Source organism: Haliotis asinina, chromosome 3 (assembly GCF_037392515.1).
Source record: "Haliotis asinina isolate JCU_RB_2024 chromosome 3, JCU_Hal_asi_v2, whole genome shotgun sequence".
Classification (NCBI taxonomy): Eukaryota; Metazoa; Mollusca; class Gastropoda; order Lepetellida; family Haliotidae; genus Haliotis; species Haliotis asinina.
The window spans coordinates 25594898-25607210 of NC_090282.1; the positions used below are offsets into that span (position 1 = coordinate 25594898).

The 12313-nt window shown below is 37.0% G+C and overlaps 1 protein-coding gene across 12 annotated transcripts in view; it reads left to right on the plus strand.

Moving 5' to 3' along the window:
* Positions 1 to 12313, plus strand: part of LOC137277737 (unconventional myosin-IXb-like) — a 96697-nt gene that overhangs the window by 53830 nt on the left and 30554 nt on the right. For 9 of the 12 annotated variants that reach the window (XM_067809635.1, XM_067809636.1, XM_067809638.1 and 6 more), the window contains exons 7-17: positions 628 to 682; positions 1904 to 1981; positions 2560 to 2649; positions 3195 to 3308; positions 4004 to 4102; positions 8048 to 8182; positions 8480 to 8601; positions 9154 to 9295; positions 9574 to 9664; positions 10293 to 10394; positions 11721 to 11796. In XM_067809635.1, coding sequence (XP_067665736.1) covers positions 628 to 682; positions 1904 to 1981; positions 2560 to 2649; positions 3195 to 3308; positions 4004 to 4102; positions 8048 to 8182; positions 8480 to 8601; positions 9154 to 9295; positions 9574 to 9664; positions 10293 to 10394; positions 11721 to 11796 — 1104 coding nt within the window. The remainder of the gene's footprint in view (positions 1 to 627; positions 683 to 1903; positions 1982 to 2559; positions 2650 to 3194; positions 3309 to 4003; positions 4103 to 8047; positions 8183 to 8479; positions 8602 to 9153; positions 9296 to 9573; positions 9665 to 10292; positions 10395 to 11720; positions 11797 to 12313) is intronic. The other 3 variants (XM_067809639.1, XM_067809643.1, XM_067809647.1) reach the window with 1 other exon arrangement.

Genomic DNA, 12313 nt, shown 5'->3' on the forward strand with positions numbered 1-12313 from the left:
CATGAATCCATACAGCTGTTCCTGCTCCTAAAAGTGGGTTCAACCTCTATTCTGTTGGTCAATGAATTGTGACAGTTCTCCTTGAGTATATGAGTGAAAACTCAAAACCCAAATGAATTGAGAAGTACAATGAAAATGTTATCTACGTTTGAGTAAATTACCATGAGAAAGTTTCTGTATATTTAGTTGAGTCTGTAGAAGGGTAGTTTCTTTATAGAATCCAAAGGTTCAGCAACGTGATAGGTCTTTAATCCTTGTTAGAAACAATCCTGTTGTGGCATGGAAACATACTCCAAGTTGGAGTGAGCCTCTTCATTGACCAAGATGTTCAAAGGGAGGCAATTCTTATGGGAGCCTCCTTGCATCAGGCTTCATTGGATCAGGTGGGGTCTGGCTTTTCTGTGTGTATAATGACACTGTAGAGTGTTCTTATATCAATCATTGGTTTGATGTCCATTCTCAGCTAGAATAGTTGTGAGTAGTCCTGAGTGCACCATGAAACATCACATATATAAACATAAGGAAGTTTTTCAACCAATTGATGTAGATATATGTTATGCACTTTGGTTTCCATTCAATGAAAGATATCTTGTTTGCCTCCAATGTATTTCCTTGTTTTGTTGACAGGATATTTGCAGTTCTGTCAGCAGTGTTGCACTTGGGCAATATAGAGTTCAGAAAGGTATGTAGGTAAATGTATGTTACCATACAAGTGTATCATTAAGGAAAAGTGTGAACAGGTGGAAAACCTGTCAGCATTCATTGATGATTCAACAAGGAAAATGTTATGTTATTGACAGATACTGAATGTCATTTCTAACCAGCTTTATGTGGAATTTCTTGATGAATAACATGCCATAATATAGAATGCATATTTACATGATGTTAGGTAAGTAAAGGTTAATTCAAAAGCTTCTGAATTGCGACTGTACTCTAATAATTTTTATGATGGTATGCAGTATTTTGCAATGAATTTGCATTTTCTTCTTGTTGTTTCTACTAATACGTCAGTCAGGATATATGATAAGTAATATTAACATAACTTAAAGAAATTTTCTTTCTTTCTGTATTTATTTCATTATGAGTTTCACTAAGTTGGAATAACTTGTACCAGGGGTTCAAATTTTTTTTAAGAGCGACTTGCAACAGGGCATGTGACTTTAGGAAAGTAACCTGTCCTGTCTAATTTTCCTCCTGCCTTGATTTTATGACACAATGTTTGATGTTAATGTTTACTGGACTGTTTATCGAAGAGCGATAAATTTAAGAAAACAGTAGCTCTAACTTACTATTTTTGCGAAATGTAATATCTACAATATGAGCAGATATGAAATGACATGAAATCCAGTTAGAAACCATAAGTGGAAATTATCTAGTAGCCCACCGACAAGTAAGACGCCATTATTTGATTTCCCGAAATAAAACCTGTCTTGTCCCGAGCATCGGGTGATTTTTTGAACCCCTGCTTGTACCCAATCCATTTTCTTGAATCAAATCAGTTATTTCCTTCTTTCAGTGCATGTAATCTTACTACCGCCTTTTAGCTGTATTTGATGAGACTTCAACTAATTAATTACAGTTCTTACAGGGAGCCTGTATGTATGGGTTTGGAATAATAGGAATAAGAGATCTTTTGCAGTGAGCATTAGCTTAGGGTTGATATTATCAGGAACTGAATTACCTCCCTTGCTGAGATGACCTGTGAAAGGAAGTGTAAATAGTCTGTGAAAACTCATGAACAAATATGAATTTCAGTGAAACATTAAGTGACATACATTTTGAAAAAGCAAAACAAGCTAACCCCAAAAGATGATAGAATAGATATGTCTTTTGATTAACCTTTGTCCCTGAGATATGATGTGTGTCCTTACGCTTGTATCATATTGCTGTGTTTGTGTTGTAGAAAGGGGATCAACACCATGATGAGTCTGTGTCTGTTAGGAATGAGGCCACAGTGGAGATCATCTGCAACCTACTCAAGGTATGTGCTGTGTATCTGTTACTGTTTGCAGTTGTCTGCTTTTGTATGCTAAATACACTAATTGCTGGACAAGGCTCAGGTACTGGTGCATAGTTACAGGACACACACGAAACATCATCATTTGCTGGCTTTTTATTGTGTCTACCTACCACATAGGAGTGTAGATCAGTTGTCTGTGGATGAGTACCTTTATATTAAAGAGATCTGATTTCATTTCAAGAGGTTACAAAAGTGCTTATTTTCAGTCCTAGCAAGTTTGATTCAAGGTATTTAATGTCCTCTTATGTTGACATTAAAACTCACATTTTATGATGTTAACCTATTAAGCATCTAATAGTACTTGCAGTATATGATAATATTTGTTGCACAGAATTCATTGTGCATATTTTCCTCCTTGCGTATGGAACAATTTTGATACATTATGATTAAAAAAAAATGTTTATTTTCAATAATTTTATCTGTGAATTGTATTCCTACTCGGAACTTCTTTGATATGTAATCTCTGAGTTGTCTCCCTTTTGAATATTTTTAACATTGACAGCTGCCTGTGTTGACTTGTGTCCTCCTGTTTGTATCAGGTTAAGGAGAAGACTGTGCTGGAAGCTCTCACGACCAAGAAGACTGTGGCAGGGGATGAAACGGTTGTCATCAACTATAAGATGGAAGATGTAAGATCACCCTCTGCACCTTCATACTCATTACTTCCATATCCGATTCAGTAGGAGAATTCCATGGCATGAGTCAAGGAATTGATACCTTTTGTTAAATCCAGCTAGACTGCAGAGTAGTTCAAAATTGTGGCTTGTGCCCAGTGACTAAATTCTAGTAGAAATGTACTAGTTTCTGGACTAGTTTAGCTTGTCTTGCAGTAGTGCTCAGTTGGCTGTGTCTTTCCTTGGAGTCAGGTTATTTAATGGTAATACCTTTGTGCTTTGTTGAAGGTCAAACAGGGTGTATAAATTAGCTTTGATTTTGGAGGTACATATAATGGATCTGCTTGTGTGTGGATGTCTTCATAGACAATGATAAACTGCATATGTTTTGCAGAAAATGAGTTCAGCATGTGTGTACTTGATTCAGTTTTGAAATAAATCTTCATTTCCTCATACAGAATCCACTTATTGAGTATTTCTTTTTTCAAGAACACTAATCGTGGAAGATACATATTTCATGTTCCACTGGATTGTATGCATGCATTTTTCTCCACTTTCAGGCAATCGCTACACGAGATGCCATGGCAAAGTGTTTATACGGATCTCTGTTTGACTGGATTGTCCTCAAAGTGAATCAGGCTTTGCTAGCCAAGAAACACAACAGTGAACATCAGGTACTCTCACTAACAATGCCTACAGATATTAAGTTAGTGTGTCATCAAGGTGCTGAAGCACTGGTGTTGAAAATGATGCCACACACTCTAAATATGTCTGATCTTAAACAACATCTCTTTCATCACTCTCTGGTTCAGGTATATGCTCAGAATTATTTTCTGTTCAGAACATATTACTAATGCTTGCAAACGCGAGCGCTTCATGCTGAGAGAATTCTGAAGCTGCAAAGTTCTGCCTATTCCTATTAACACCATCGAATCATCATATGAAATACAGCTCTGATTTTTTTCTCACAATTTTTCCTGATCTTTATCCCTTTAAAATTTAAGTAATGCATGTAATTTTTTGGAGTGTCTATAGTTTTTAGATAAGTTACATGTACACAGTTTATGCTACTTACATTTCAGTTTTATCTTCATCAGCTTCTTTTCCTGATCTTACTCTGTCTACCTGCACCTTCATATCAGAATATAGGTTAGCTCAGTGGTTCCAGTGTTTGCTCATCTAGCACAACACCCAGTTTGGTTCTGTAGACGTGAACAGAACCCCATTTTGGGTGACTCATCATAGTATGGCTGGAATATTGCTCAGAGCAGCATTAAGCCCGACCTTCGAAACTTATGACTACACAGAAAATGCAGAAAACAGTAGGTGCAATTATGGATTGATATCATGTGCCATATCCGCGTTTCAGGTGCCGAAGGAGGTGGTATTAAACACGTCTGATTCCAGCCAAGAGTCTAATGGCCCTCTTCAGGGTCAACTTGATTTGGAAAGTGATCCTTTGGCTTTGGTACGATTTTGTGCAGCTGAACTCTGCAACCGTTTCCCTCATTTCCTCTCCATCCTCTTGTTACCGCATGCAGTTTTGGATTTCTTTTCTGTGGTTCTTCTCAGTTGTTTTTCCTATCATGAGACTGTGGACAGGAACTCTGTTCACCTAGCTTATACTGCCTGCTTCCCATCTAACATTGGGGTTGTTGACTGAGTGTGGGAGGATAGGCCTGCATCACACTGGTGGAAAACTGACATGTTATCAGATTTATTGTTTAAAAATAATGTTAGGATCATAAATATTTTTGGTGATATTTTGATATGTAATTTTCTGCTTGGTATCCCAACAAAAAATATTCCCAAACTATTAATGATCCATAACATGTTTTTGTGCTGTATGTTATGTTTTGGTGCAAGATAATTTTTGTGGAAGAGGGAAAATATTTTATTTCTTGTTTGTTTATTTTGTCAATTTTGTTATTACACTTTTTGTTTCAATTATCTCTACATTTTCAGTTTAACTTTCGTCAATATGTCAATATTTTGTTTACAAGCTTATATTGTAGGATTACCTATATTTAATGAAGCATTGTGTTCTATAACATCATCACATGGGTCAATGTCATCAGGCCCCATACTGGGGGATATGAGAGAATGTGGGCTGTCTCAAGAATATAGTGTTTGTGCAATCAAGAGTTTTTTCCCGGCATTTCATAATTGCTTTTTTTCACAAATCATCACAGATAATATTTGCTGCAACTGAAACTTCCACAAATTTTCACTTTGTCAATATTTGCTTTTATCACATGGCAGACATTGAGATGGCAAGGAAGGATAGTAAGAGTTCACTTGCTACAATAGAATATCAATTCATCTGTACAGTCTACTTCATTCTTTTATATATGATTTGTATGACAGTAATTTGAAGGTGATTTTGTTGTATAGTTCTGTGACCCCACAAGAAACAAGACCTCTTTTTCTTACAAATGGGCGATCCCCTGGTACAATGTTCAAATCAGAGTAAACGTATAGTCAAGATTATCACATATTCTGCTGAAGTTTTTCAAGTTCAGTTCTCGTCGAACTTGGTCAGTTGTGTTGAGTACCTGAGTTAACTAAGCATAGTTCTGTCCCTTGTTTGTACTGGCATCTGATGATGGTGGTTCCAAACCCAAGGTTCCTTCTGATTGTGATTCTGGTGTGGCAGCACAATTTTTGTGCTTCCATGTTTCATGGAAGATATAACCGATTATGGATTTTGTCTTGTCTCCCTCATAAGACTGATACAATCACATGTCACTGAAAAGATGCTTTAAAACAGAGTTATGACTCGATGATTATTGTCAAACCATTGTATTAATTGGTTACAAAAAGTCATCAGTTGCTGATCCTTGAGTCTGTGACATGGTGTGGCAACTCTTCTCTTGTATGACAGCCCCTCATTGCCCCTTCCCACATAAGTAACAAGCACCTGCATACTAATGAGGTCTATGGTTCTTCTGTTACGTTTCATTGTTTTATCCTTCATTGTTCCTTCTTTACCGTTTTCCTGGTTTGATTTTTAAAGGAATGAGCATGGGTATTGATGTTATTTATATTACTTCTTATCCCCCGCCTCAACATGATGGAAGATGTGACAGGTCTTGTACTTTGTCCCTGATATGCCTGTCTTGTCAGCCCTGCAAACAATGTCATGATGTATGGAACACAACAAAAAGGGTCAATTCTGAGGGTTTTTGCTTGACCTTAAATTTACCTGAATAAGAAATTGCTATGAGACCTTGTATGCAACATGACTAAGGCAAGATTAATTTCATATCTGTTATGATAGTTTTGTTACTTTGTCATTTTTTCACTCATTCATTTGTTCATCAAAAGATTAGGAACTTGTTTCCTGACGTAATTACATTGTCATTCATGATGCATTGTACATGTCCCGATATGTGTATGTTTTGATGATCTGACCTTCAGAATCAAGGCCCTTGAATTACAGTCAAGTCTTGTTAATCTTACTTCTGTTTATCTGACAATCGGCTATATCTGGCACTTTTGTAGGTTACAAATTGAATAAACATACTTTGGTTTCATTTATTTAGTCCGACATCCTCGTTAATCCAACACTTTGCTGTGCAATGAATGATGTTAATGAGACTTGACTGTACATCATCATTACATTCTACAATCATCTGTGCCAGAATGGCTTCGAAAATTTGAAACAAATATGCTATCTAGTATGGAACTGAAGTCCGTCAGAGGCATGTTTTCTGACATAAGGAGGAGGTGATCTTGGACACATGGACAGAGTGCGATTAACCCTATACAGACTACCCATGCTTTTAACACCTTTGGGGATTCTGTGTTTGAATTGGTACCCAGAAACCTGTGCTAGTCATATCTGGGAATTTAATGGATGTGACTACCAGACTTAATGGATGAGACTGTTGATGGTGTGGGTCATTGTTCACAGTATCAATCACTGGCTTGTCTGGTCTAGCCATCTATTTACATGCTGCTGGTGGAATATTCTTCAGTTTGGCATGAAAGAGTCTGCTGTAGTCATTTTGGCGTTGACACAGATGATGATCATTGCTATGGCGGGGGATATAGATGCTTCTTCATGTCATTTTCCTGTTGTCATGGTTGTTTGTCATTTGTCATCGTCAGTAGGTACAGTAGCTTTGTTTATCTCGACATGGTAAGTACATGACATTGGTGGGTAGCTTCAGAGCTTGACGTTCTCATGTTGATGTGAATCAATGATACATTATGGCTGTCACATGATATACTGGGAATTCATCAACACATTAGGAAAAACTGCAGTGCCTGCTGAGAAGAATCCTTGAACTGTTTAACAGAATTACTTACTTTACAACATTTATCCTGCTGACTTAAAGCATAGTGTATATGTGACGGAATTAGCCATGTCAAAATTCTTCGGGACTAAATTGTTTTTTTATGTTTTTTTCATTTTAGAGGATTAAGAAATACATATTATGGACAGCTAATGATAGTTGATTTCTGAGACTGAAATTAATGGAAAGTAGTGCTAAGAGCCAAATTAATTCTGTTATGGCAGATTTTGTACAGGTTTAAAGGAGAGAGCCATGAGTATCTTAGTTCACATTAACATGTAAGCAATCAAACTGATTCATGCATGTGGAATTGGTTTCATGCAGTTCTTCTTTTCAGCTTCGTCATGGGTTTGTTTCAGTTATTGACAAGATCATGTTATTTATTGGTGAAACAAGTGTTAAATAGACACTGGAACAGTATGTGGCAATGAGGCTATGGAAGCAGCATTCATACAATAAGGGTTATTGTTATTATGATTGAATGTTGATAACTGGAACCTTGCCTTCAGTCCATACAAGACTAAGTCGAATTTTATGGTGACTTCATGGTTTTATTGAGAAGTAACCTGGTACTGAAAATATGTTAGGATTTTGAAATATTTTTGGAAAGTGTTTGGTGCATGTTTTAGCTTAACAACCCCAGCATAATTGTTTTGCTTTGAACCTTTGAACCATGATGAAATCTGTAAGTGCCAAAACTTACCACTATTAACGTCTGTCCCCCTTCTAAATACACATCTTTACATAGTTTTAGAAAAATAAATAATACCCTGTGTTATGTTTTAGCATGTAAAATAAATCATGCTCATTTGCAGTGAATGAGTTTGCCAACCATAGCTTCTTGGTCTGTGTTTCTTGCCTCTTTGGAATATGTTGGAGTTTAACATTGTGCTGAATTGCATCCCTTTTGTGCATCAGAATCTGCTTATTGTGGGTTCTGTGTTGGTTTGATGGCTGTAAGTAAATGAATGAAGTCTTCAAGGCTTGATATATTGAAATTTTGTTGAGCCATTTTGAATGTTGTGCACCATCATAGTGTTCAGGATCCGTGCAAGGTATTCCTGCAATGTGATGAAAATAATGGGGTCCTTATGTGCTCTGGTTGGTTATAGGGAAACTCCATAGGCGTCCTCGACATCTTCGGCTTTGAAGACTTTGGCAAGAACAGTTTCGAGCAGTTCTGTATCAATTTTGCCAATGAACACCTTCAGTACTACTTTAACCAACACATCTTCAAGTTTGAACAGGTAAGGATTTCTCGCTGTAGATACACATTTTTCCTCTTATTTTGCTTTGAAAGAACATAAATTTCTCTTCATGTGTAACAAATTACATTTACTGGTTTGTTTGACATTCTTCCAATTATTCAAGGCAGTGATCAAACTAATGGAATCTTGTTTAATGTTGTGTAAAGATAGTAAGATGGGTAAGAATGCCACAAGTACATTACTACTACACATTTGGTAGGCATTTATGTTACAAGTATACCAGATGGACCCAATAACCTCATCCTTGCTGTGACAGTTTCCTTTCTTGTTTCACAGGAAGAGTATCAACGTGAGGGGATCCAGTGGAAGAACATTGAGTTCATTGACAACACAGCTTGTCTAGAGCTGTTCAGCAAAAGACCTAAAGGTCTCTTCTGTCTCATGGATGAAGAGTGCAAGTAAGTTCACTTAAATTAAGGTCTTAAATCCCTCAATACATTTGTAGATTATTCAAGACTTACAGGAAAATGTAAGCTCTCGTGACTTGACTGTCATTCAGGCAACATGACTGATAATTCTTGTGTAGATTGATGTTTATGACATTGATCACTGGTTGTCTGCACTGGACTTAAGTTCTTATGGACTGCTGTGATATATGTAACTAATGTTACACATTCTCAGTTAAGTACAGATGCTAGTACTTTTGTTGGTTTGAGTCCCATGTGGTATGTGAATCCACACCCTCACAGTCATGCACCTAATCTCCAGCACACAAAGTTCGCCTCCTAACAAACTCAGCTGCACTAGTCCTGAGTGCAAGGTTAAACAGCAAATAAATTAGTGAAGTCACATTTCAGGAAGTAAAATGATGATATAATTTTTTAGAAGCTATGTTATGAGACTCTATATTTCCTGGACTACTTTTTAGCACACTTGCAGTTTTCATTGAAGAGGTGTGGTGTGGCCACAACCAAGTGAAAGAATTGTATAACTCCTGTCTTCCTTGCCAGTTTTCCTGGTGCAACCAATGACACAATGCTGTCTAAGTTCACTCACCAACACACCAACAACCCTTACTACCAAGTCCCACAACTCAAGGAGAGGGCCTTCGTCATTGTACACTATGCTGGAAAGGTCAAATACAGTATCAAGGTCAGTGATGAGACCTGCCTCAATGTTCAGTTTTTAAATGTATCTTCAGTACAATGTTCTGTTTTGAACTCTACAGGAACAAAAATCTTCATGAACTCAAAATGAAGTTCAATTTCAGAAAGGTTTCATTGTAGTTTATTTTTCATATGTGAAATTAACATTGACAAATATGTTATTGCTTTGCAGACTATATATATATATATATATAAAATTTTGTTGTATTGCTAGATTTCTTTGTACATGTGCTCCCTGAGTTCTCAAAAGGAATGTGTTTGCAGGATTTCCGTGAGAAAAATGCTGATCTAATCAGAACAGATATAGTTGGTGTTCTAAAGAAGAGCAGTCAGTCTTTCGTCCGGGAACTTGTAGGTTAGTAATTTGAACCAAAGAGAGTTTCATTGGTGATTACTGGGAGATTCTGCATTAGTATTGTTTCTCAGTGACTTTTGATATTCATGTGGGGTGAGTCAAATGTACCTGGTGCAATTTGTAAATTGGTTGATTGTGTGTGACCACTGATGTCATTATTTGTTGGTCATTATATCAGCCGCTCTTGTTTCTGGTCCAGATTTCATAATTGACAGAGCACCTTGATATAGTGTGTGTACTGTTGTCTTTGGCATAGTGACCTGCAATGATCAGTTAAATTGGCCGTCAGCCACCCATGCTTGTCTTAAGATAAGACTAACGGAATCAGGTGGAATCACGGAATCTTTTTGACTTGGTTGACATGTATTTTGTAACCTGTTTGCATAGATTGATGCTAGTACTGTTGATCACTGGATTGTCTGGTCCAGACAGACCACTGCCATATAGATGGAATATTGTGGACTGCAGCATTGAACAATGAACCATCAAACCAGGTTTGGTATGAAAGAATTTACCTGAGACCGTACAGAGACATTCAGTTAATGGTCTATGTGAGGGCAGTTAACAGGTATTTAGTCAGGCTGAATGATATTAAAAGGTGTGGATAACGTTTTTGTTTCTACCTTAGGTATTGATCCAGTTGCTGTGTTGCGATGGTCTATAGTACGAGCTTTCTTCCGATGCTATCATGCGTTCTTCCGTGCTGGAGAAAGGTACAGAAAGAATGGAGGTGAGTTTCCATGTATGGTGATCAGGTATTTGCACATACATCTCTTAATAATGCATTTAGGGGCGAGGGGATAGCCTTGTGGTTAAAGGGTTTATTTGTCATGCTGAAGGCATGGGTTCGATTCCCCACATGGGCACAATATGTGAAGCCCATTTCTGGTGTCCCTGCTTTGATATTGCTGGATTATGGCTGCAAAGCGCCATAAAACTCACTCACTCACTCACTCACTCACTCACTCACTCACTCACTCACTCACTCACTCACTCACTCACTCACTCACTCACTCACTCACTCACTCACTCACTCACTCACTCACTCACTCACTCACTCACTCACTCACTCACTCAGTTAGTTAGTTACTCACTCAAAATATTGTTTGAAGATCTGAAAGGGATGATCATCAGTGACCACGCCTGTTGTAGGTCAGGTTCTCAGACTTCAAGCATGTCATGTCATCCTATCTCAATTTCATAGACAGACGTGTGATTATTTACAATCATCAGATAGCTGGACTATGGCTGTATTTTATGCAACAATTAAATGAAATAAATATTGACAGTCAGGGACCCTATCCACAAAACGTTTGTAGCACTATTGCATTTGTAACCCCATGATAAGGTATACAGTTACAATAGATAGTGTTGAGAATTGATTGAAGTCTCACAATTGATTCATTAGAAACGAGCAATCATTAAAAAAAATTGGTTGGCCTCATTATTCAGATTATTGATTGCAGATAAGTATGAAGAAAACAACATAAGGGTTTTTTTATTTTACAAAGAAACTGTGCAAATTTCACTTCCAGTGTAAAGTGATTCAACTTGCTCCTTTAAAGTGATGGCTAACATATCAGGAACATAGAATTACTATATGAAAAATTCAGTCATGACTTTTCAGTAAGTGAAGTGAGTTTTCTAAGAATTATATGTTTTCATGCCTTTACATCATCAAGTGTTTTTCGAACAGTAGTTCTAAGATATCCAAATTCCAAGTTTTTTTTTTGTGTTCAATAATAATAATAGGTGATTGATTGGTGGTTGTTTGGTCACTGTGTCCTGTCTTAGTTTATTTCGGTTAATTCAAACACCACTAACAATAGATTGTGATGTTAAGCCTGCTTTGTGGATTGGGATCCTGGAAGTGAGGTTTCTGGACCTGCTGCCATAAAGTGGTCACAGTGCTTTCAGTAGGTCTATGTTAAAGTACGGGAGTTAAGATCACTGTAGTGCTACAATCATTTTGCAGAATGGGGCTTGATCACAGCATTATTATGCATATAATGATGACGTTTTTAGCTTTGCTTGAAGAGTTTTTTTCTATTTGCAGGACCTGAAAGGAAAAAGCTGAAGAAGAGATTATCCGATTCTCAACTTGAAACCAGTATTGGTGAGAACTTGTTAAGGTAAGGTTGTAGTGTGTCTGTAAGAGAGTATTGATGCATTGTGTAATATCAGGCACTTCACGTAATAGTCATCTCACATCCAATAGTCCTTATGTATTGCTATGCAAACCCAGGACACCAGTTGTTTAGTTGGTTCTGTCATATTTAGCACAGCAATATTATATCTCTGAAATATCCATGGGTATTCTGCAGAGTCTATTAGTTCCTATGCAAACAGAAATGTAAACGAGAGAAAAAGATGTTTGTGATTTTAAAAAGAAAATTGGTAACAGTACTTTTGTTGACCTAAAAATATTGATGTACAGTATCTTGGATCTTGAATTTGTTTGATTCATTATTTCTTCTGTAGGTTAATTTTTAAGATCTAGAATAATAGCATGGCTCCAATACATACCGTGCAGAAATGACCTCTATTAAGTTCCAAGCAGCATTTGACCAGATTTTATATAAATGTTTTGGAAAATGCTTACCGTGCTTGCAGAACATGTACAACAATTAGCTTTCAGGCGCAGAATTT